Source organism: Ranitomeya variabilis, chromosome 4 (genome assembly GCF_051348905.1).
Source record: "Ranitomeya variabilis isolate aRanVar5 chromosome 4, aRanVar5.hap1, whole genome shotgun sequence".
In the NCBI taxonomy this organism is placed as follows: domain Eukaryota; kingdom Metazoa; phylum Chordata; class Amphibia; order Anura; family Dendrobatidae; genus Ranitomeya; species Ranitomeya variabilis.
The window spans coordinates 540,027,176-540,053,239 of NC_135235.1; the positions used below are offsets into that span (position 1 = coordinate 540,027,176).

The window sequence follows — 26,064 nt, forward strand, 5'->3', positions numbered from 1 at the left end:
TTTTGGCTGACCCCGACCCCGACTTTTTTATAGGATCGGCCGATTTCACTCGACCCGACTTTTGAGAAAGTCGGGTTTCGTGAAACCCGACCCGATCCTATAAAAATAAAAGTCGCTCAACCCTAGTGGTGCGTAAGAGGTCCAGAGTAGTCCTGGAGAAGATGATGTCCTGGATCCTGGCGGCAGCGGTGATTCCTCGTGGTCCCCTTCAGAGCATGCGCGCATCTATGTCCTGACTATGGGAATTGTCACTCACAGCCAGCGATGTCAGCGGGGACCGGATGCATCTTTGTCAGCATTCTCTGGTCGAGGCTCTCAGATCCTTAAGCTTTCCCCAGTGAAACCTGGGTGACAGCCCTGACAGTTCCGGATCCGTCACGGAGTAGGTATGCCTGATCTGGGTCTTCTCCTTACATACACACCAAGTCACCAAACAGCACAGTGAGTATCTGTAGATACCTGTGATGCTATTTAGTGGACACATCTTGATTTAACATATCCCTTTTGTCACATTATTTTCAGGGGTACCATCATTTCAGTCCAGGCCTATTTCATGAGTTTTATTTATTTTTTTTTTTATTCTGTGGAAGAATGGTTGAAAAGCAATGTCTGACTTTCATTTTCTAATTTTCATAGATCTTTTATTTATGATTACTTCTTCTTAAAATAGATTGTAGCTTCTCGTATGTTATAGAGGCCTGATCTAGAGGCCACAAAAATTCTTCTATTCCTAGTGTCATACAGTAGCAGACCTGACTTTAAAATCGTGTGCAGCATCTAGTGTGTTATAGAGGCCTGATAGAGAGGCCATAAAAATTCTTCTATTCCTAGTGCCATACAGTAGGGATCCTGACTTTAAAATAGTTTGTAGCATCTAGTGTGATATAGAGGCCTGATCTAGAGGCCACAAAAAGTTCTTCTGTTATTAAAGTCATGCAGTAAGGGACCGGACTTTAAAATAGTTTGTAACGTCTAGTGTGCTATAGAGGCCTGATCCATAGGCCACAAAGAAGTCTTCTGTTATTAAAGTCATACAGTAAGGGACCGGACTTTAAAATGGTTCGTAGCATCTAGTGTGTTATAGAGGCCTGATCTAGAGGCCACAAAAATGATTCTGTTCCTAGTGTCATACAGTAGTAGATCTGACTTTAAAATACTTTGTAGCATATAGTGTGTTATAGAGTCATGATTTATAGGCCACAACAATTTTTCTGTACCTAGTATCATACAGTAAGGGACCTGACTAGTGATGAGCGAGCACAAAAATGCTTGGGTGCTCGTTGCTCTGTTCAAGCAAATTGGAATGCTCGGGTGCTTGACCCGAGCAACGAGCCCAATGTAGGTCTCTGGGAAACTTGATCATTTTTACTGCACCCCCCGGAGGTCTGTAAAGGGTCTAAAAACAGTGGAAATCATTGGGAACATTGCTCAAATGACATGAGAACATCATGGGGAAGACCTCTGGAAGCATTTGTGACTCCCAGGTCACTGATGTGAATAATGTTGTCTGAATCTTACACCACTTTTACAGACTCAACAAAAAACATGCACAAACGAAAGTAAAATTGATTTTCCTTGGAAATATGTTAGGAAAAATCCTTTCCAGGGCAACTGACTTGTATATAAGGCAAAATATATAACCAAAAGCAAAAATGCTCCTCCAGACCTTTGGCTATGTTCACATGTAGCGTTTTTGATGCGTTTTTCAACTTTAGCATTGCTTTCAACCAAGTCAAAAGCATTCACTGGGAAATGTCATTTTAGCAACCTTAGCTGGCCATGTGGTGTGTGACACATCCTGTTTCAGTTATGAATTAGGGACTCAAAGTTACAAAGCCTATTTTTATATGGCCATCAGGCGGACTGTAATAATCTTAAAGGTACAGCTGTTTGTCCTCACTATTCTTAAAGAGCCATCAGTGGGCTATGCTGTGTTGTTCCAATTATTAAACAGTGGGTCTCCTATCATGTTATTGACTATGCAGTGAGTGGCAGGGCTGCCCAAAATTTGGACGCAACCCAATACCCCTTTGACGAATCTTACAGGAGGGCCACCTGAAAGCAATGTTCCCATTAATAGGAAGTTGGATCTCCCATAGTGTTTGTCTATGCAGTGAATGCAAGGCCTGCCCCAAATTTAGATGCACCCAATATCCCTTAGAATAGCCACTCCAATACCCCTTAGAACAGCCACCAAAATACCTCATTGAAGAGCCATACAGGATGGCCACCTGAAAGCAATGTTCCCATTATTATGAAGCTGGTACTCACATACTGTTTGCTTATGCACTGCATGCAAGGCCTGCCTTGCATCAAGTTTAGATGCACCCCAATATCCCTTTGAAGAGACGTCCTGGATGGCCACATGAAACCTAGGTTCATATTATCATGAATTTTTTACTTCCGTAATGTTTGCCCATAAAGTGAATGCAAGGCCTGCTCCAAATTTGGACGCACCCCAATAACCCTTTGAACAGACATAATGGATGGCCTCCTGAAAACATTGTTCCCAATATTAGAAATTTGGTACTCCAATACTTTTTGCCTATGCAATTAATGCAAGGCCTGCCCTGCCCTGCCCTGCCCCAAAGTTAAACGCACCCCAAAAACCCTTTGTCCTTGATGGCCACATGAAACCAAAGTTCCTATTAATACACTGTGTGCAGAATTATTAGGCAAGTTGTATTTTGATCACTTGATACTTTTTATACATGTTATCCTACTCCAAGCTGTTCAGGCTTGAGAGCCAACTACCAATTAAGTAAATCAGGTGATGTGCATCTCTGTGATGATGAGGGGTGCTGTCTAATGACATCAAAATCCTATATAAGGTGTGCTTAATTATTAGGCAACTTCCTTTCCTTTGGCAAAATGGGTCAGAAGAGAGATTTGACGGCCTCTGAAAAGTCCAAAATTGTGACATGTCTTGCAGACGGATGCAGCAGTCTTGAAATTGCTAAACTTTTGAAGCGTGATTGCAGCGCTCCAGAGTCCTGGTCGTTGCAGTACTGACGCTCCGCCACTAAGGGGAGTGATGGTACGTCTGATGGCACTTAAGGAGTTCACCTGACCAGGTATCACAGTCACACAATACACTTCACATTCTGGCCACCAGGGGGAGCAAAGGGTTCTATGTATTAGGCCACTCCTCATAATATCTGGTAAAACTGGGGGCTGGATAGGAAGTTAGTCAGAAGCTGACTGGGTTGGAACCAGGCAACATCCTGTGGCAGAGGGCGTTGCAGGGGGAAGATTCAGGGGGGTCTCTGTCAGGGGTGGGATCCTGACAGTGGCCTAGCGAACAGAACAGAACGTTACAGAGCTGCGCCTGCACTCGAATGCGGTGGCATCCTAAAAAAAGAAAAGAAGCGAGGTTTATTGTGGAGAAGTGAGAAACTAGATCGCAGCAAAAAGGAGATAAAGCCAGTAGGAGTCGTGTCGTAAGATTGAGGCAACGTCCTACTGAGGTGCGTAGCCGGTGGCCGGAATGCCGAGGAGGTATTAGGCTCCAAGCAATACTTCAAACAGTGGCAGGATAGTTAATTTTAGGTTGGCTGACTCACCTAAATCATCTAAGCAGACATAGGGGGCAATTGTGGGAGAGGGGCGATGCTAGGGTCCCGGAAGAACTCCAGGCCTACCCGTCATACGGGTGCGTCCTATCCATATCATCTGGGGGGACGGAGAAGAACATCAGAACAGATACGAGTTGTGAGAGAAGAACATCAGAAACTGACACAACAGTTGTGAGGACTATCCCGTGGTGCTCAGCAGGGAGGTACTACAACACACAGGTGCTAGAAGGTAGGCACTGATTTCCACCTGCAAAGGGAACTCTGGATGTGCCTTCGGACCGGCCGGTCTCAGCCAGCCATGTTAGCAGTGCTCTGGATTGAAGATCCTGAAGCCTTCAGTAAAGAGGTAAAGAGACTGCAACCCTGTGTCCTCATTATTCATCGCGACCTGCACCACGCACCATCATCACATCTTTCATTGGACGCCCCTTAGCAGGGTCACGGACTGGGTCTAGCCACCGTGACAACCCCAGAACTGAGACCGAGAGGCCCGGTACCGAGTACCCCGCGGCATTGCGTCTGGGGGCGCTCCAAGATCACCGAACAATCAAGCGTTTCATGGAACATAGCCAACAGGGTTGCAAGAAGCATGTTGGGCAAAAAAAGGTGCAAAATAACTGCCTATGATTTGAGGAAAATCAAGCGTAAAGCTGCCAAGATGTCATTTGCCACCAGTTTTGCCATATTTCAGAGCTGCAACGTTACTGGAGTAACAAAAAGCACAAGGTGTGCGATACTCAGGAACATGGCCAAGGTAAGGAAGGCTGAAAAATGACCACCTTTGAACAAGAAACATAAGATAAAATGTCAAGACTGGGCCAAGAAATATCTTAAGACTTACTTTTCTAAGGTTTTATGGACTGATGAAATGAGAGTGACTCTTGATGGGCTAGATGGATGGACCAGAGGCTGGATCAGTAAAGGGCAGAGAGCTCCACTCCGACTCAGACCCCAGCAAGGTGGAGGTGGGGTACTGGCATGGGCTGGTATCATCAAAGATGAACTTGTGGGACCTTTTTGGGTTGAGGATGGAGTGAAGCTCAACTCCCAGACCTACTGCCAGTTTCTGGACGACAATTTCTTCAAGCAGTGGTACAGGAAGAAGTCGGTATCGTTCAAGAAAAACATGATTTTCAGCAGGACAATGCTCCATCACATGTCTCCAACTACTCCACAGCGTGGCTGGCCAGTAAAGGTCTCAAAGAAGAAAAAATAATGACATGGCCCCCTTGTTCACCTGATCTGAACACCATAGAGAACCTGTGGTCCCTCATAAAATGTGAGATCTACATGGAGGGAAAACAGTACACCTCTTGGAACAGTGTCTGGGAGGCTGTGGTGGCTACTGCACGTAATGTTGATCGTAAACAGAACAGATCAAGCAACTGACAGAATCTATGGATGGAAGGCTGTTGAGTGTCATCATAAAGAAAGGTGGCTATATTGGTCACTAATTTTGGGGGGTTTTGTTTTAGCATGTCAGAAATGTTTAATTCTAAATTTTGTGCAGTTATATTGGTTTGCCTGGTGAAAATAAACAAGTGAGATGGAATATATTTGGTTTTTATTAAGTTGCCTAATAATTCTGCACAGTAATAGTTACCTGCACAAACAGATATACTCCTAAGATAGCCAAATCTAAAAAAAAAAACCACTCCAACTTCCAAAAATATTAAGCTTTGATATTTATGAGTCTTTTGGGTTGATTGAGAACATAGTTGTTGATCAATAATAAAAATAATCCTCTAAAATACAACTTGCCTAATAATTCTGCACACAGTGTATGAATTTTGTACTCCCATAGTGTTTGCCCATGAGGTGAATGCAAGGCCTGCTCCAAATTTGGACGCACCCCAATAACCCTTTAAACAGACGTCCTGGATGGCCACCTGAAAGCATTGTTCCCATTATTAGAAATTTGGTACTCCCATACTGTTTGCCAATGCATTTATTGCAAGGCCTGACCTGCCCCAAAGTTAAACACACCCCAAAAACCAGAACAGATGTCCTGGATGGCCACATGAAACCAAAGTTTTCATCATTATGAATTTTGCACTCACAAAGTGTTTGCCCATGAAGTGAATGTAAGGCCTGCGCCAAATTTGGACGCACCCCAATAACACTTTGAACAGACATTCTGGATGGCCACCTGAAAGCGCTGTTCCCATTATTAGAAATTTAGCACTCTCATACTATTTGGCTATGCAGTGAATTGTTGTGCCAGATGAACCTGCATTGGAGAATGTCAGTGTTGAGGATGAAGACCCGACATTGGAGCATTGCAGTATTGAAGCTGAACACCCAGCAGTGGAGTATTTAAGTGTTGAGCCCAAAGAACCAGCAGTGGAGAATTGCATCGTTGAGGCTGAACAACCAGCAGTGGAGCATTGCGGTGTTGAGGCTGAACATCCAGCAGTGGGGCATTGCAGTGTTGAGCCCAAAGAACCAGCAGTGGAGAATTGTAGTACTGAGGCTGAAAAAACTGCAGTGGAGAATTGCAGTGTTGAGGCTGAACACCCGAGAGTGGAGCATTTCAGTGTTGAAACTAAAGAAGAACCAGCAGATGAGAATTGCAGTTTTGAGGCTGAACACCCAGCAGTGGAGCATTGCAGTGTTGAGCCCAAAGAACCAGCAGTGGAGAATTGTAGTTTTGAGGCTGAACACCCAGCAGTGGAGCATTGCAGTGTTGAACCCGAAGAACCTGCATTGTAGCATTGCAGTGTTGAGGCTGAACATCTGGCAGTGGAGCATTTAAGTGTTGAGCCCAGAGAACCAGCAGTGGAGAATTGCAGTGTTGAGGATGAAGAACTGGCAGTGGAGAATTGCATTTTTGAAGCTGACCAACCAACAAAGTTCACAATATTAGGAAGTGGGTCTCCCATACTATTTGACTATGCGGTGAATGCAATGCCTGCAACAAATTTGGATGCACCCCAATACCCCTTGGAAGAGTCGTGGAGGAAGGCCTACTAAAAAAACTCTTCCCGTTATAAAGGAGCGGGTCTCCAATACTAGTAATGCCCATGCAGTAAGTTTATGGACTGGCAAACATTTCCCCCTGGGGGGAATACAGCAGCATACTGTCAAAAAAATTGGTTTACAGGCATCATAAACACCCTTAAAAACAATAACGTGGGAGTTGCATCACTGACCACGGTCACCCTGGTGATCTAGTGGTGGATGAAGAGACGTGGAGGATGGCCTACTAAAAATCTATTCCTATTACAAAGGAGCAGGACTCCTATACTTGTAGTGCCCATGCAGTAAGAGTATGGGCTGACAAATATTTCCCCCTGGGGATGTATACAGCAACATACTGTCAAAAAATTTGGTTTACAGGCATCAAAAACACTCTTAAAAACAACAACGTTGGTGTTGCATCACAGACCATCATCACCATGGTGATCTACTGGTGGTGGATCATGAGGATGAGGAGAAGGAAGAGGACGAAAACAGCAAATAGGCCAAATCAGGAAGCGTACACCCATGTGTGGGTGTGAAGAGATGCATGGGAATAGAGTTCCCAAAAAAGACACTGGATTTGAGTTTATGTTTTGCTGCTAGCATTCGGTGGTGTAGAGAAGTCTGGCCCAATCCAGCCCTTGTTCATTTTTATAAGAGTCAGACTGTCAGCATTTTCAGTTGACAGGCGGATGTGATTATTAGTTATAATTCCTCCAGCGGCACTAAATACCCGCTCTGACAAAACGCTTGCGGCAGGGCAGGCCAGGACCTCCAACGCGTTGAGAGCCAGTTCATGTCACATGTCCAGCTTGGATACCCAATAATTATAAGGCACAGAGGAATCATGGAGGACGTTGGTATTGTCTGAAAGGTACTCCCTCAGCATCTTCCAAAACTTTGCACTCCTTGTGAGAGTATTCCGTGCCTCAGGGCCAGTGCGATGGGATAGTCTGAGAAAAGTCTCCCAGAATTTCGCCATTGTTCCCCTGCCTCTGCTGAATTGGAGTTGTGTCTCTCTCTCCTGTACTCCTTGGTTGTCCAACAAACTGTAACCGCTGCCAACGGTTTCAGATGGGAATTTTTTAAATAATTACACAAGGGCCCTCTTGTACAGCACCATTTTATTACACCTGTCTGTCTCTTGAGTAAGAGATAGAAAGTTCTACTTTTAGCATGGGTCTAGAAGTGTCACCATCCAGTAATGACTGTCACCCAAAATTTTGAGAACACTAGGGTCATGGGAAAGGCAGCAGAACTTAAACTCAGCCATGCGTGGCAGACTGCTAACAGGCAAGACTTCTGTGTTCTCACCAAGAGGATGACTTACCATGCTCTTTTCCTCCTCCTCCTTGTCCTCAGGCCATGCATGCTGAACAGACGGTGTGACAGTTGTGCTTGCAGTACCATCTATAGGGCATAAAACTAGCTCCTGTTCTTCCTCCTCCTCATCTTCCTCATTGTTACCAAATACGCATTAGGATGAGATGAGGCTGGGCTGTGTGTAATCACCCTGTATGGTTCCTTGCTCCATCTCATTGTGCTCTGCCTGCAATGCATTGAGAGCGGAGAGCTTTTCAGAACACCTAGAAGCGGGATGGTGATGCTAATTATGGAATCATCGCTGTACACCATCTTGGTGGAGTCCTCAAAGTTTTGGAGCATGGTACATATGTCTGACATCCATGTCCACTCCTGAGGTCTTGTTTGTGGAGTCTGAACTGAATCCTGACGGCCTTGATGATGCTCACAAATCCTTTCCAGCATCTGCAGTGTAGAGTTCCAACGCGTGAGGATATCACACAGCAGTAACTGAGCCGGAAACTGCAAATGCGGCTGAAGCATGGCAGGGGCGGTGGAAGCTGTGCTGATTTCCAAAATGGGCATACAGGTGGTGTACATTGACAAGCAGATCTGACAGCTCTGGGTAGGTTTTGAGAAACTGCTGAACCACGAGGTTAAGCACATGGGCCAGGCATGGCACGTTTGTGAGCTCACCTCGCCTCAGAGCCGCCACCTGGCTGTAGGTTCATTGATGTCAGCCACAGATCTGCCTGCTCTTTCAGAGTTGTCCATAACTCTTCTGCATTGTGCGGTTTGTCACCTAAGCATATTAGCTTCAGCACAGCTTGCTGCTGGTTACCTGAGACAATGCTGCAGTGCTTCCAGCTTGTGACTGATGTGGTCATTTTGAAGATGGAGGATTAGGAGGAGGAGAAGGTGCAGGAGTTGTAGACTGTCGGGGCAACCCGGATTGACATAGGGCCTGCTATCCTCGGCGTTGGGAGGATGTGTTCAATCCCAAGGTCCGATTGGGTCCCGGCTTTCACTATGTTAACTCAGTGTGCTGTCAATGTGATGTACCGTCCTTGCCCACAAGTGTTGTGAATTCCATTCTCGAACTCCCTCCTGTGGTCATGAATGGTACTTCGGCGAGTTCGGTCCATGGACTCCCTCTGGTGGCTGTGAGTGGAGCTGCTGGTTCTTGAGGCTCCTTCCTCAGCTGACCTCGTTTATTGCTAGGCTGGCTTCTCTATTTAACTCCACTCAGATCGTTACTTCATGCCAGCTGTCAATGTCCTAGTACTGGTTCAGATCTCTCTTGGATCTTTCTGATGACCTGTCTACTCCAGCAGAAGCTAAGTCCATGCTAGTTCATTTGTTGTTCATTGTGTTCTAAATATATTTCTTAGTACTTGCTAAGTTCTAGTCCAGCTTGCTACCATGATATTGCCTTGCTAGCTGGAATCTCTGGGGTGCAGAGTGGCACCTCCGCACCGTGAGTCGGTGCGGGGGTCTTTTTGCACACTCTGCGTGGTTTTTTGTAGTTTTTGGTGCTGACCACAAAGATACCTTTTCTATCCTCTGTCTGTTTAGTGAAGACTGGCCTCCTTTGCTAAAACCTGTTTCATTCCTGTGTTTGTGACTTTCCTCTTAACTCACAGTCAATATTTGTGGGGGGCTGCCTTTTCCTTTGGGGAATTTCTCTGAGGCAAGGTAAGGCTTTATTTCCTATCTTTAGGGGTAGTTAGCTCTTAGGCCATGTGCACACGTTCAGTATTTTTCGCGTTTTTTTCGCTTTTTTTCGCTATAAAAACGTGATAAAAACGCAAAAAAAATGCTTACATATGCCTCCTATTATTTTAAGTGTATTCCGCATTTTTTGTGCAAATGTAGCCTTTTTTTCCGCGAAAAAATCGCATCGCGGAAAAAAAAGCAACATGTTCATTAAAATGCGGAATTGCAGGGGATTCCGCACACCTAGGGGTCCATTGATCTGCTTACTTCCCGCACGGGGCTGTGCACACCATGCGGGAAGTAAGCAGATTATGTGCGGTTGGTACCCAGGGTGGAGGAGAGGAGACTCTCCTCCACGCACTGGGCACCATATAAGTGGTCAAAAAATAAGAATTAAAATAAAAAATAGTCCTATACTCACCCTCGATGTCTTCCCGCCTCCACTGCACGCTGCCGTTCGGTTCCTGTAGCTGGTGTGCGGCGAAAGACCTGCCGATGACGTCACTGTCCTGTGATTGGTCGTGAGCGGTCATGTGACCGCTCACGTGACCGTGACGTCACGGAAGGTCCTGTGCGCACAGACCAGCTATAGGAAGAGGAGCCGGACGCCGGTGAGATGTCTGGGTGAGTATAAGCATTTTTTTTTTTTTTTTTAATTATTTTTAAACATTCTACCTTTTACTATAGATGCTGCATAAGCTGCATCTATAGTGAAAAGTTGGTCACACTTGTCAAACGCTATGTTTGACAAGTGTGACCAACCTGTCAGTCAGTTTTCCAAGCGATGCTACAGATCGCTTGGAAAACTTTAGCATTCTGCAAGCTAATTACGCTTGCAGAATGCTAAAAAAACGGAAAAAAAACGCAAAAAAAAAAATGCGGATTTCTTGCAGAAAATTTCCGGTTTTCTTCAGGAAATTTCTGCAAGAAATCCTGAACGTGTGCACATACCCTTAGGCTGTGAAGAGGCGTCTAGGCAGAGTTAGGCACGTTCCACGGCTATTTCTAGTGTGTGTGATAGGATTAGGGTTTGCGGTCAGCAGAGCTCCCACTTCCCAGAGCTTGTCCTGTCTAATACCTTAACCATCAGGTCATTCCGGGTGCTCCTAACCACCAGGTCCATAACACACAAGCACTTGTCCATGTGTCCGTGGTTAGGTGGAATTTCCCAGTAACTGCATTGCTGAGGGCATGGCTAATTTTGTGAGACATGTGCTTGTGTAATGTGGGGATGGCACACCGGGAGAAATAGTGGCAGCTGGGGACCGAGTACCAAGGGACGGCAGCCATGATCAGGCTACAGAAAGCTTCCATCTCCACGAACCTAAAAGGCAACTTTTCGAGTGCAAGCAGTCGAGAAATGTATGAATTTAGTAGTGTGTCCTGTGGGGCGTTGGCTGCGTATTTATGCTTGCGTTCCAAGGACTTGGGTATGAACAACTGAACACTGCGCTGGGACAAGGACATGGACTTGCTTGATGATGGTGCTAGTTGAGTTTTTGCAACGACAGGTGCAGAGCAGGAGGCATTTTTGCATGCACCATGAACAGGGGATTGGCTTGCATGCACAACAGTGAAAGAAGCAGTGGTGTCACCCAAAGACACTGTTCCTGGACACACAAGTCGGGTGCTTTGCTGCCATGTGCCTGATCATGCTGGTGGTGTTCAGGCTGGTAGTTTTGCTACCCCTGCTGATGCGCCTGGCCTGGCAGGTAGTGCAAATGGCCTTTTTGGGGTTATCAGCAGAGCTTTTAAAAACAACCAGACTCGGGAAGACCTAACAGTTGGACTGGCAGCTTCCGTAGTGTTGGTGTTACGGGGAAAGATTGCCCACCTTCTGTCTGCAGACACCACACTGCTTCTTCCTGCCTGATGGGGTTTCTACGCTCCCCTCCCTCTGTGTGCTGTTGTCCTCAATCTTCATATCCTCCAGCCAGCTTGGGTCAGTTACTATGTCACCACCACCTCCTCCTCCTCCACTTCCGCACCCTGGTCCTCTTCCTCACTTTCTGGCAATTGTGCCTCATCATCGTCCAACTCTTGTGACACTTTCCCACCGTCCACGTCATGTGACCATGGCTGCTCAAATATTTGGGCATTGTTACATGCGATCTCCTCTTGTCCCGCTTCAAGTGGACAGGACAGGGCGTGAGGCCCGAATCTCTAAATGGAAAAGTGAACAGCTCTTCAGAGTGTCCAAGTGTGGGATCAGTTGTCTCCAGGCATTCAGCATGGTGGGAAGAAAGAGGATCAGGGTGAGGAATATGCAGTCCAGACTCAGGTCTACTCACACTTAACCGCGTGGAAGACAGGGTGGTGGTGGTGGCAGCAAAATGACTGGAAGCATTTTTTGCTATCCAACCAACAACGTTTTGAGACTGCTCTGAGTGTGCTGTTGCTGTGGTCACTTAGTAATTGGGGTAGGAAGGTTGGGCGAGAAGATGTGGGTGTTTTTTGTGTCACAATTTCAGCTTGCCCATGGCAAACAGTGCAAAGAGAACTCCCACCACCTCCATACTGTGCAGCCAGGGCTCACCGCAATCAGGCACTCTTAAAATTGATATGCCTTGGAGATTGCAGTCATACAACTGAAGAGATGTGGACAGCTCTCCAGGAAGAGCTTGATCAATGGCTGACTCCGCTGAACCTGAATCCAGGGAAGGCTGTGTCCGATAATGGTGCAAACCTGGTGGTGGCTCTATGGCGAGGCAAGCTCACACACATGCTTTGCATGGCTCACGTCCTCAACCTGATGGTACAATGTTTTCTCAGCCACTATCCTGGCCTGGGTGAGCTGCTCCAGAAAGCACATATGCTGCATGCTCATTTCTGCCATTTGCACCCCTCTGCTCATCGACTTGCATCAATACAGAGTTCTTTGTCCATGCCAGTTAACAGGTTGATATGTGATGTGCCGACATGGTGGAATTCTACTCTGCACATGTTGCAGCAACTGTGGTAGCAGTAATAAACCCTGATGAAGTATGTCAGGTCGTATAGCTTAGGCCAACGCTGTATGGACGTGGCACGTATCACACTTACAGAGTGGGTATACATTAAGGACCTCTGCACCCTTCTGCACAGTTTTGAAATGGCTAATAAGATGGTTACAGCTGACAATGCCATCATCAGCATCACTATTCCATTCATCTATATGATGGAGCAGACTTGAGTAGCCTGTGGGAGTAGATGGTGGTCCCAGAAATAGAGGATGAAGCGGAGGAGGATGCGGAAGGGATAACATTGTCTCTAAGTTCAAGACTGTCATTACACATGTGGGTTCCCAGGGAGGGTGGATTACTACAATTGAGGTTGACTGGTGATAACAGACGAACTGTAATCAAAGGTGCAAGATCCGAGGAACAAATGGAGGAGGAAGAGGTGATGGGCGAGCAACTGTCAGATGAAGAGAATAATCCTCCCCTCTCTGTTGCTCGTGGTTGGCAGGAGGAGATGGAGGAAACGAGCCTCATTGTTACCCAGCCGCCAGCACAGCATGGACTTTGACCTCATGGTAGAGCCCGACATATGAGTGCCTTCTTGTAGCACTATCTGCAGCATGATCCCCGTATAGTTATGATTAGAAATAATGCTGATTACTGGGTTGCTACTTTATTAGGTCCACGTTATAAAACCAAATTTTGCCAGATGATTCCCCCTAGTAATGCTGGAGTATCGAAACACACTTTTACACAACCTTAAGGAGAGTTTTTCCCCAAGACAGCAGGTAATCACACAGTTGGCATCACAGCTGTAAACTTCCCACCTCCGGCACGTCAGTTCGTTAACGCCAAAACATTACCCGCAGCAGCAGTGGTGGAAAAAGCAATTTCTGTGAGTCCTTTGACACTTTTTTTAGACCAACTCGTGCACCAGAGCAACAGAGTCTAAGTCTTACATGTGGTGAACAAATGGAGAGGATGGTACTGGAGCATCTAGAACTAAATATCAATACCATCAGTGAGAGTTTGGACCCTTTCACATTTTGTTCTTCCAAACTTGATGAGTGACCTGAGCTTGCCTCACACGCCTTGGAGGTTTTATCATGCCCGGCAGCCAGTGTTCTCTCAGAATGTGTCTTCCATAAGATGAACAAGTCATGGATCTCCAAGGACTTTTCCACCCCAATCGCAGACTGTACAGACTAGACAATATTACATTTTTTAGTGTGATGCATTAATGTCATGTACCTGTACTCTGTGATATCTTTATTGTCGCTTCTGTGCCTGTTGTGGCTGATGCTGCTGCTGCTGATGCTAACACAAATTTTATGGAAATGTGAACAGTCATGGTAGGTCTACTTCTTTTGGGGTAACTGTAGTTGAAGACGTCTTATTCTCAAGTATACTATTTCTATTTGTGTGACAGTTATTTCACTTTGGTGGTATCAGGCACTTAGTTTTTAAAATGTGAAGACTCCCAGGCAGAATGAACTGTGTCTTTGGCCATTGCCAGGGGCACCTGCCAATATCCTCTGGCCAGACCTAGGGACGAGAGTATTTAGCTTTTCCTAAGGCAGACAAAGATTCTTCAATCCTGGGCAAGGGATATGAATCTCATATCATACAGGCAATCAGCCGCCGGTATTCAACACAGATGAGGAGAGTCCTGTCTTTTTTTCTTACTAGCACGATGGGAGTGGCCCACGGGCTTTGACTCTCCCAAATGACTCTACTCTGCAGCATGTGGGACAACATTTCCTTCACCTCTTGATACATCTGAGGCGGGATCTGGCGGTATCTTTCTTGAATCGGGGCGGTACTTCCTGTGGGCAACTCGTGAGTTATGGCAGTGGTGCAACCTAAGTTATCCTTATGTTGGGCGAAGACATCCTAGTAGTGCTCCAGCATGGCCTACCCCTGTTGCACCTGCTGCGGGGAGAGTACCTACAGTTTGGCCCGTATCGGTTCCAAGATCCAGCACCCACCCCTTTTGCTTACAGGTGGCTGCTCTTCGGCCATGGTAACAGTTATAGTTCACTGATCTCCCAGTTTCACTGCTAATTAGACAGTCTCTTGTGGCACCAGTTCTTCAGGCAGGCCCAGCATCTGCGCCACTTCAATCCAAGACGAAAGAGTCAAACTGTCTTCCCTTAGGTTGACACACCGCACCACTATGTTACCATCACGAACATTGGCCAAGGTCCAAGCAACAGGGTCTCTGGGGGTATCTGGTCTGCTGTGGTTTGCTCAATCTGGACTTCCACACCTTCAAGCGGTGTACAGGCTCGTACAGGCAAGGTGAGCACTGTCTGACCCGGCGGTAAGATGACCTTGACAGAAGCGGGGACTATCACCTTTCCTAGGATCTTTCCGTAGCTTGACATCTCCTAAGCCTGGAATCAATTGCTGGAACACCTTCCTTTTGGGTCCGGGGGTTCCACCGGTCCAGAAAGTCAACTGGTGGCTCACTGATCAGCAGGGTTCCGAGTTCTTTCAACACATTCATCCCCAGGGTCACCTGATGGCCATCATCAAAGTCACCGGCAAGCAACGCTACCACTTTTCAGCCTACATTTTTGCCGCATATGGTCACTTGCATCCAGACCACCCCTGCGACCGGGATGGGCAATTGGTTAGCCACCTTTATCTTAATCACGGGGCTCCATTTTGGCCTTATGGCCCCTGAAAAATGACGTCTGAAGTGTACTTTGGGCATGGTCGTGACCTCTGAACCAGTGTCAACTAAGCAGCAAATGGCCTGGCTGTCCATTTTGGCCCAGATGAGAGAGCTCAGTTAAACTAAACTTTTGGGAGTACCTTCTTTCCTTCTTGGCTGTTCAGGCTCTGGGCATAGCCCCCCAGCCACAGAGCCCACTATTTTAACAGCTGCCAAGTGAGCGGCCTTCCACGCTTCGCACACCCTCAGGCATAATGTCTAATGTCTACACATATGAAACAGATCGTCTGTCTCTCTGTCTTAGGCTGTCTCATGTCCTGATGGGGTGCAGCAGGCAAATGGGACTCGGGGTTGATTATGTCTCTGGATGGATCTGGAGCCACAGGGGGCGTGTCTGAAGTCAGACCACTTTTCCCGGCGCCAACAACGGGCCACCACAGTGCTGTTCCAGTCGGGTCAATGGCGCATCTTCTGGTGGCAGCGGTCGGTCTCTGGTACCATCTGATGAGTCCCTAGTCCATAAGTTGGCACGGCCGGGATGAGAAGGCCCATGGCACTTGCAGGGTCCAACGTGAGGTGATCAGCAGCAATGGGCCAGGTAGGCTACAGAGGTTCGTCTTCTACCTGGCTCCTTTTAGAGGGCCTGTGCACTGTACAGCAGCCTCAGCTGTTCCGGACCCAGCATGGTACAAGTGCCCGCTGTCAGGTGCTTCTCCTTACACCGTCCGGCCTCCACCCCCTTGGACTCAATTACCCATGTTACTATCCTTGAATTTTTAAATCCCGATACCTCATGCCTGGCTGATTGCTGCAGTGCCATGCTAAAATCTGTACTGTGGGTGAATTGAGGCCATTATCCTGGTGGTGTCTGAAATCTGTATTGTGGGTGAATTGAGGCCACTATCCTGGTGGTGTCAGTCCCTCATTTGATGTGTTTTGCCAGTATTTGGGGCCGTTATGAGGTGTTTTGCATGCGTTTGTTTTTGTCCCCCTTTGATGTGAATGGTATTTGGCAAATAACGTAATCCGAACCGAACATTGAAATATTCGCTCATGTCTACATATCACATATAAAAACCCAATAGCAGACATTCAAGTTTGGGGGTATAACGTGAAAAAAATGGAAAAGTTCACTGGATATGAATACTTTTTTAAGGCACCGTACCTTGATGTACTCAGAAAGCAGTTTTGTTTGTTTGCATGAAATGGCACTACGATCAAAAAGTCTGCATCTGACCATTTACTTCATTTTGCTCGGTGGTGCATGTTTGTTGTGATATACTGCAAGCACTTCAAGACTTCAAGTCAGACAGATGATAACAAAATAAATAAAATATTTCTATGTACTTTAATTGAATTGAAACTGGTATTTACCTTACAAAGAGATTTTTCTGAAGTTTGGTAAGATAAGTATAAGGATTGTTTCCACTCTTCAAAGCTATGAAAGCCTCACAAGCTACACCAGGAGGTTTAATGCAGTAGAAAGATTCTCCATATCTTTTGTCCACGTAGTTACATTTATCACCTTTTGTATCTAAAGAAAATCCACATTCTGTCAATACTTCTTGACTTTTATTAAGGAATTTCCCGATATATTTGATATATTTGTATCCAAGGTTCCTTGACTTCCATAAAGCAGAGACTCCTTCACTTGGATGCATTAAGAGAACAGAGATCTTCACATCACCTTCCCAAAATAGAGTAAAATATACATTATAGGTTCCATTTTTAAAATCTTTAATCTCTCCAGAAGCTCCAGCCCCAAGTTTGGGAGAAAAAATACGAGCTCTTAAAAAGTCTCCTCCATAGATTTTTTTTTCTCCCAAGAAGTTGCACATCTCCACCCGAACTGTTATGGTGTCTCCAACACAGTAATTAGGTTTCTTGTCTACGATGGTTGCGGTGCTATTTTTGGCACTGGTTGTTTCATTTAAAAATGAAAAATCCACATTTGGAACAGTACGATCTATAAGAGTCATTAGTTCACTTATTTGTATATCTATGCTGTTTGGTTCATTTGATGGGATTGATGTGTTAGTCTTTTCGAACACAGAGATATAGTGGTTTGATAAGATTTTAAGGTCATTAGGCTGATGAGAAATTGGCAATATTTCTTTGGTTACACAAGTAAAATTATTGCGAAATGCATGATAACTTATCTCATTAAGAACCTACCTTAAGATGAATGATGAAGCTAAGCAAGGTGATGACAAATATTGCAAGGCCCAAGACCATCTTAAACTGTATTGTGTTAGGCTTCGACATTCTATTGGTTCCCCTAAAAAAAAAAATAGATAAAGACAATTCTCACATAATCATTGGACCTGTAAGTTTGGAGGATTAAAATCACAGCAGCTCCATGTTGCTTCAGTCTATTATCTACTCCTTAGCTAATTCTTTAATTTTGGAGGGAAACAGCCGTTTAACTTCCATACTAACCCATTTATGGCTGTGAATTGCTCTTTTTAATATACTCCTCAACATTGAAATAGCAACCCCAAGAAGGACAAGCCATAAGACGTACAAACCGAGGTAGCAGCAGATGACATTAAGATCTACAAATTATCACATTTTCAAGCATCTAACTGAAATATTTGGCATGTAAATGAGTATAAAAGTCAGAATGAAAGCTGATTTCTTTTACCCTAGTAAGCGTGACATCAGAAATCTTCATATTAACGTATTGGGGGTCTTTTAGGCCCCCATGCAAATCATATGGAAAAACACACTTATATAACTTTTACAAGTTTATTTTAAAACTGCTAAATAAAATTTGATTAGTAAACAAAATTTTAATTATAATTTTTCACCGAAAACACCACCTAAATTTTTTTTCAAAATTTCACGCAAACGTGAAAAAACGCACAAAAACGCAGAGAAATCTATACCAAACTAGCTGCAGCTACATTTCTGTTATGTTTCTTTTATAATATATTAGTCTTCCAAACAATTTTGACAAGTTATTTTTTCGGAAGAATGTTCTTTGCAGACATTTTCCTTACAAATTGAACAAAATCTCTCAGTTTTCCTTTCTATGTTTCTCGGACACATGAAACAGCGCTTTCTTTTTCTTTCTCCTAACCCTGGAATCATCTGAAACTGTACGCCACACTGTTTTATTGCTTCTTTAGTTTGCTTTAGCAAGCCTTTCACATCACTTCGCTGTATCATGTGAAGCATTACAAGGTCATGACAAAGGTCCTTCAAAAATAGGAGTCTCCTGTCCTTCCTCCGTGCATGGAATTCTGGATGAGTTTCTGTATAAATGATGAATGAATTTAGGGCTGCTACATCAAACATATTTTAAAAAGTACTACAGGCCATCGTTTTGTTTGCCTCTTGCATGAATATTCTCCCACCATCTCATCCATTTTGTCTACACCCCCTTTTGTTTTATTGTAATGCAGGATTATTTCTGGTTTTAATTTTCTGTCATTGCTGTCAATACTGCAATTGTGATGCATGGTACTGAGTAAAATCACTGATTTCTCCTTCTTCGCTTGGTAAGATACCAAAGTCGCTTTGTTATTGAATCCAAAGACACTCTCATAAAGTGCTCGCTGATGATTGTGTTTGAGTGCTGCTGGAATTTCTTGTTGGTTTGGCTTGATAGTACCAACAAGTGTAATAGCTTTTTGAAACAGAAAATTGCCTATTTCAACATTGGTGAAATAATTGTCCATGGTAATGTTTCTACCTGAATTGAATATTGGAACTACAAGAGTTTTGACCATTTTAGACCCCAGATCCTTCTGTACTAGTGCACCAACCTCTTTGCCACAGTAGATTACGCCATTTATGCCATAATAATTTGCAGAATCACACATCCAGAAGATTTTGATTCCATATTTGGCTGGCTTGCTGGGCATGTATTGTATGAACTTGCAGCGTCCTCTGAACGGTACAAGTTGCTCATTTACTGTAACATTAGTACTAGAATTGTAAAGTTTGGTGCAATTTTTGATAAATATATTCCAGATATAACTGATAGGGGCTAATTTGTCTGTTTCAAACCTCAATGTACGTGTTCGCTTATCATCAAATCGAATGTGTCTTCTAATTTCCTCATATCTGTCCACTGACATTGTTGCCTTATAATGTGGATCAGCAAGTGGGACCAGAAATAATTCTCATATTGGAACATCATACGATTTTTGACTCTCTGCTAGCAGTAAAAGTCCAATGTATGCATAAAGTTCCTCTTTTGAGATATTTTTCCAGGACTTATTTTTTGCAGAAGCGATACTTTCTCCTTCTAGGTTTGAACATAAAAGGACATCTCAACATCTTATCTTATCTCAGGTCCTTCACAATTAGCTCACAGTGTATACTGTCCTTATTAGTCTCTACACAGCTCATTTCTGTGTTCAGAAGGACCTGAGATGATGTCATGGCCTTATCACTCCCTCCAAAACTCACATGACATCCTCACATGTTATTATTCACACCCTGGACCCTCCACCAGCATTACTGAGTACAAATAAAGTAAATTGAGACACAAACACTACTGAGAACATGATAAAAAATACATAGGGTCCTAAAAGGCCCCCAATCCGTACAGATGTGGTTTTCACCAAAAAAGCATTGTTACACCGAAATGCCTATGAAAAAAATTATATGAGCAACTGGATATTACCAACAACGACATACTTGAGGATTACCTGGAGTTTCAAAATTCTAACTTAAGTAATTTTGTAGATAATAGCAAAAAAGTAAGCATGGGGGCCTAAAAGGCCCCCAATATGCATGCTACGGTTTATCCACTTAAAGCCTCAAAAATCGGTTGAAGTCTTGTGCCTCGCCATCTGTTTGTCAGTAGTGATGAGCGAGTGTGCTTGTTACTCGAGTTTTCCGAGCATTCTCAGGTGTTTTCCGAGTATCTTGGGCGTGCTCATAGATTATGTTTTAGTCGCTGCAGCTGCATGATTTGCGGTTGCTAGACAGCCTGGATACATGTGGGGATTCCCTAACAAACAGGCAATCCCTGCATGTGTTCAGGTTGTCTAATAGCTGCAAACAGACCCGGATTGCTGGCAGCTCTGTAATACAAAGTGGGCCTCCGGCCCGAGGGCCACATGCGGCCCACGGGCAGGTACCCAGAGTCCGCAATGTTCCGGTGGCAGCCCTATCCTGCCAGCTGCGGCCGTTTAATCCCAAGTTCACACAGCGTTCATTACAGAATGCTGTGTCATCAGGGTGGGTTAGCACTGGGGTGAGTGGGGTTAGTGCAGGGGTGAGAGGGGTTACCTCCGGGGTGGGCAGGGTTACCTCCTGGTTGGGCGTGGTTAGCTCTGTGGCCCCAGCTTTGTGTCCCCCCATGATCTCTGTGCCCTATAGCTATATGTCCCCCTGTGATCCCTGTGCCCCCAGCTTTGTGCCCCCCTATGATCTGTTCCCCCTATGATCTCTGTGCCCCCCAGCTATATGCTCCCCCTGTGATTTCTGTGCCCTCCAGCTATATGCACCCATGTGATCTCTGCAATTTCCAGCTTTCTGCCCCCTGTGATCCCTGTGCCCCCTGCTATGTACCACCCTGTGATATTCGTACCACTTGTGATCTCTTTGTCCCTCTTTGATTTCTGTCCCCTCCAGCTATGTGCCCCCAGCTATGTGCCCCTGTGTGATCTGTGCCCTCCAGCTATGAGACCTCCTGTGATTTCTGTTCCCACCTGTGATCTTCATGCCATCCCCCGGTGATCTTTGTGTCCCCCCAGTGATCTATGTGCTTCCCTGGTGATGCCTCTGCCCCCAGTGCTGTATATCCCCCTTTTTTTGTTTCCTGCTCTACTCACCGTCCGAGCCAGGGACCCGTTCCTGTGCACGCCCGATGATGGTCGCACCTCAGCTGTTTATCCTCCCCCTATCTCAGCAACCTGGGTGAGTCCCAATATGGAAACTTTTACGTTTATGTATGTACCGCACTTACACTATCACCTGTATACTGTATATAGACTGCTGTGTATACATTATATAGGTGATACTGTGACTCTGCTGTATATACATTATATAGGTGATATTGGCTGCTAAATCTGTGAATAATCACAGAATCACCTATATAATGTATATACAGCAGTCTATATACATCATATTGGTGATACCGTGACTCTGCTGTATGCATTATATAGGTGATACTGTGACTGGTGTGTATAGTCGCAGTATCACCTATGTAACATATACAGCAGTATCACCCATATATAGTATTTATGGCAGTAACAGTATTTTATAATGTATATAGACTGCTGTAAATACATTATATAGGTGATACTGTGACTCTGCTGTATATACATTATCTAGGTGATACTGGCTGCTGAATCTGTGTATAATCACAGTATCACCTAGATAATGTATATACAGCAGTCTATGTACATTATATAGGTGATGCTGTGACTGCATATACATTATATAGGTGACACTGCGACTCTGCTGTATATACATTATATAGGTGATATTGGCTGCTGAATCTGTGTATAATCACAGTATCACCTATAAAATGTATATACAACAGTCTATGTACATTATATAGGTGATACTGTGACTGTATATTGTGATGCAGAGACCCATGTTGCAGGTAAGGGGCGCTGTATGGTCTCCCCAGTATACGCACGGAGGCGTGTGCAAGTTTTGCCTGTGGCGAGTTTTGCGTGAGCCTAGTTTTGCATGTGGCGAATTTTGTGTTTTGACTTTTATGTGGCGAGGTTGGTGTATGTGTGGTGAAATGTGTGCTGAGGGTGGTATATGTGTTCAAGCACATGGTATTGTGTAGCACATTTTGTGTGTGTGTCCATATCCCCTTGTGTAGTGAGTATCCAATGTCGGGGCCCCACCTTAGCAACTGTACGGTATATACTCTTTGGCACCATTGCTCTCATTCTTTAAGTCCCCCTTCTTCACATCTGGCAGCTGTCAATTCGCCTCCAACACTTTTCCTTTCACTTTTTCCCCATTATGTAGATAGGGGCAAAATTGTTTGGTGAATTGGAACGCACGGGGTTAAAATATCGCCTGTAGCTGCGACGGTGCAGATGCCAATCCAGGACACACACACACAAACACACACATGCACGCACGCACGCACACACACACACACACATTCAGCTTTATATATTAGATGTACAGATATTTATATAGTATGTTGCTGTGTATATAATATATAGTATGGAATCCACACTATATACACTGGAACATCATACAATATATACTATATACACAGCTCCATTCTATATTCCTTACCACAGTATATATTGTGGAGCTATGTATGCTGTGTATACTTCTCCTGTCCTGTATACATCGTGTAACTCTCAGTATCTGCTTCTAGTGTGTGTGTGTGTGTGTGTGTGTGTGTGTGTGTGTGTGTGTGTGTGTGTGTGTGTGTGTGTGTGTGTGTGTGTGTGTGTGTGTGTATAGAGAGAGAAAAGTTATGTTATGGATCTTAAACGTTGCCACATGGGCTAAAAGAGAGTCCGATACTTTTTTCACAAGTTATCGGAGTGATATACAGTACAGACCAAAAGTTTGGACACAACTCATTTAAAAAAAAATTCTGTATTTTCATGACTATGGAAATTGTAAATTCACACTGAAGGCATCAAAACTATGAATTAACACATGTGGAATTATATACTTAACAAAAAAGTGTGAAACAACTGAAAATATGTCTTATATTCTAGGTTCTTCAAAGTAGCCACCTTTTGCTTTGATGACTGCTTTGCACACTCTTTAGAATTGAGAGTCCTCAGTGGTCTCTGTTGTGATGACCCCTCATAGTCTGAGGGGCAAGTTCCTTAGTTGATGTAACAAGACACAAATCCATGTGACACATTCATTCCACCACTAAGACTACACAGACACAGACTATGAGGGGTCATCACAACAGAGACCCCAATCAGAGGACAATAAAACATTCCTTACCTAAGAACTGACCCAATATTTATGGACATAACTGTTTATCACTCATGGTAATTCTCTTCATGTCACCTGTCTTATCCATGTTTGTTTGTTTTTTTTCTGTGCTATGTTGTGCATAAATATGTGATACTTCAGAATTTGTATTAGTCTATGCCTGATGAAGAGACCTGTGTAGTCTCAAAATCTTGCAATTTGTTACCATCTTTTCAGTTAGCCATTAAAAAGTATCAACCACTGAGGACTCTCAATTCTAAATATTTTTCTATCTACTGGCTAACACGGTACCAAGATATATATCTTTCCTGTTGCACACTCTTGGCATTCTCTTGATGAGCTTCAAGAGGTTGTTACCGGAAATGGTTTTCACTTCACAGGTATGCCCTGTGAGGTTTAATAAGTGGGATTTCTTGCTTTATAAATGGGGTTGGGACCATCAGTTGTGTTGAGCAGAATTCTGGTGGATACACAGCTGATAGTCCTACTGAATAGACTGTTAGAATTTTTATTATGGCAAGAACAAAGCACTTAAGAAAAGAAAAACGAGTGGCCATCATTACTTTAAGAAATGAAGGTCAGTCAGTCCAAAAAATTGGGAATACTTTTAAAGTGTCCCCAAGTGCAGTTGTAAAAACCATCAAGTGCTACAAAGAAACTGGCTCACATAAGGATCGCACCAGGAAAGGAAGACCAAGAGTCACCACTCACCTCTGCTTCTGAGGATAAGTTTATCCGAGCCAACAGCCTCAGAAATCGCAGGTTAACAGCAGCTCAGATTAGAGACCAGGTCAATGCCACACAGAGTTCTAGCAGCAGACACATCTCTATAACAACTGTTAAGTTAAGACTTTGTGCAACAGGCCTTCATGATAAAATAGCTGCTAGGAAACCACTTCTAAGGACAGGAAACAAGCAGAAGATACTTGTTTTGGGCTAAAGAACACAAGGAATGGACATTAGACCAGTGGAAATCTGTGCTTTGGTTTAATGAGTCTAAATTTGAGATCTTTGGTTCCAACCACCGTGTGTTAGGTGTCAAGTTCCCACCTCTGCACAGGGAGAATCTTGGACCATCTCTGCTGCGGTCTCCCATTCTTCTCCAGCCGCAGTGGAGCCTGCTCAGCAGAGACATCAGTCCCAGCGTTTGGCTCAAGCTGATACTGTGCAACTGGTTACTGCTGCCTTTCCAGGCTCTGCCTTTGTAGCCAGCACTGATCAGCAGTGAGCAGGTCTTTCTGGGACTAAATCCTGCTTTTCCCATACTGAGCATGCCCCCGGGACCCGTAGAAGCGCTCTTTCTCAGCGCGAAACGGCCGTCGTCTCGTCTGTTATATTCCTGCACTCTCCCACACCCCCGTGCCGTGAAGATGCCTTTGTATGCGATCTAATAAAGAAAACTTGAACTGCAAGCCTGGTGAGTGCTGTGGCATTCCTTCTACTGTCAGTTATCTAATTATAGACTTTATATCTTTGCAAGCACCTCCATGTTTGTCTCAGACATCCAGCTGGTTTCACCCATTCCACGATAATTGACAGTTCTAATATCAGAAGCAGTGCGGCTTTCTGTATTCTGGAGGTTAGAGTGAGCCCAATGTAGGCAGAGGTTTCGGCTGGCTCCCACCTTTGCAAAACCTTTGGAATCTCCGATCCAGGCGCCCGAGTCACATGAGGCCATTGAGGTGTCACGAGCGGGATCTAAGTCTTGGACTGCTCATGCACTCAAGGTCTGCCATGTCTGCTGGCCGACAGGACATCTTGCCACCACATGTCCCCAGCGGTCGGGGAAACGTCAGCATCTAGTGGTAGTAGGTGGAGGTGCACTAGACACGGCGACGTTTGCCTCCAAACTGTCCCTTAAGGGGTCAATTACCATAGGCTCATCCACTCATTCGGTAGAGCTTTGCGTGGATTCTGGGGCGGAGGGCAATTTTATGTCATCTGCCTTCGCCCAATGACACGCAATACCCCTGGTGATGCTTGCCAAATCAGTGACTATGCGAGTGGTGAATTGGTCGACACACACCAGACCATCCCATTTACTCTATCTATGTCGCCATCTCATCAGGAGATTATATATCTGCTCGTCATTCCTGAGGGAATTGATGAGGTCCTGTTAGGGATACCTTGGCTATGGTACCACTCCCCTCATATTGAGTGGTTCACAGGCTGAATTTTGGGATGGAGTGAATCTTGTGGGGGTAGATGTCAGAGGGACTGCACGTTGCTACTACTGAGGTACCTGCAGATCTTTCCTGGCCCTATGCAGAAATGTTCTCCAAAAGGGCTGCAATGACCCTTCCGCCTCACTGCCCCTATGACTGTCCTATTGACCTCTTCCCTGGTGCTGAGCCTACCCGGGGTCGAGTCTACCCATTGTCTCTCCCAGAGATGGAGGATATGTCTCAGAACATCCAGGAGAATCTGTCAAAGGGATTCATTAGGAGGTCAGTGTCACCTGCAGGGGCTGGGTTCTTCTTTGTGCAGAAGAAGAACAGAGAATTACGTCCATGCATAGATTACAGGGGTCTTAATGCCATCACCATTAAGAACAAGTACCCATTGCCCCTGATATCTTAGCTTTTTGATAGGTTTCGGGGAGCAAGGGTGTTTACTAAACTAGATCTGCAGGGTGCTTACAACCTGATTCGCATCCGTGTGGGGGAGGAATGGAAGATGGCTTTTAACACCAGAGATGGGCATTATGAATACCTGGTGATGCCCTTCGGGCTCTGTAATGCCCCAGCCATTTTCCAAGACTTTGTGAACGATATCTTCTGGGAAATGCTCTCCACCTCGGTTGTAGTCTACCTGGATGATATTCTCATCTACTCTGCATATGTAGAATCCCACCGGAGAGATGTTTTCAAAGTCTTCGACCTCCTACGGGCAAATTCCCTCTATGCCAAGTTGGAGAAGTGTGTGTTTGAGCGAGAGTCTTTGCCTTTCCTGTGCTATATCATCTTGGCCCCAGGATTGGCTATGGATCCCG

The 26,064-nt window shown here is 44.9% G+C and overlaps 1 protein-coding gene across 1 annotated transcript in view; it reads right to left on the bottom strand.

The window, feature by feature from the left end:
- The window catches only part of LOC143765631 (NXPE family member 2-like), a 354,683-nt gene that overhangs the window by 185,988 nt on the left and 142,631 nt on the right, over nucleotides 1-26,064 (bottom strand). Inside the window, exons 2-3 of the mRNA XM_077252479.1 lie at nucleotides 17,349-17,451; nucleotides 16,548-17,263 (exon numbers count right to left, since the gene is read on the bottom strand). Coding sequence (XP_077108594.1) covers nucleotides 16,548-17,263; nucleotides 17,349-17,438 — 806 coding nt within the window. The 5' untranslated portion in view covers nucleotides 17,439-17,451. The remainder of the gene's footprint in view (nucleotides 1-16,547; nucleotides 17,264-17,348; nucleotides 17,452-26,064) is intronic.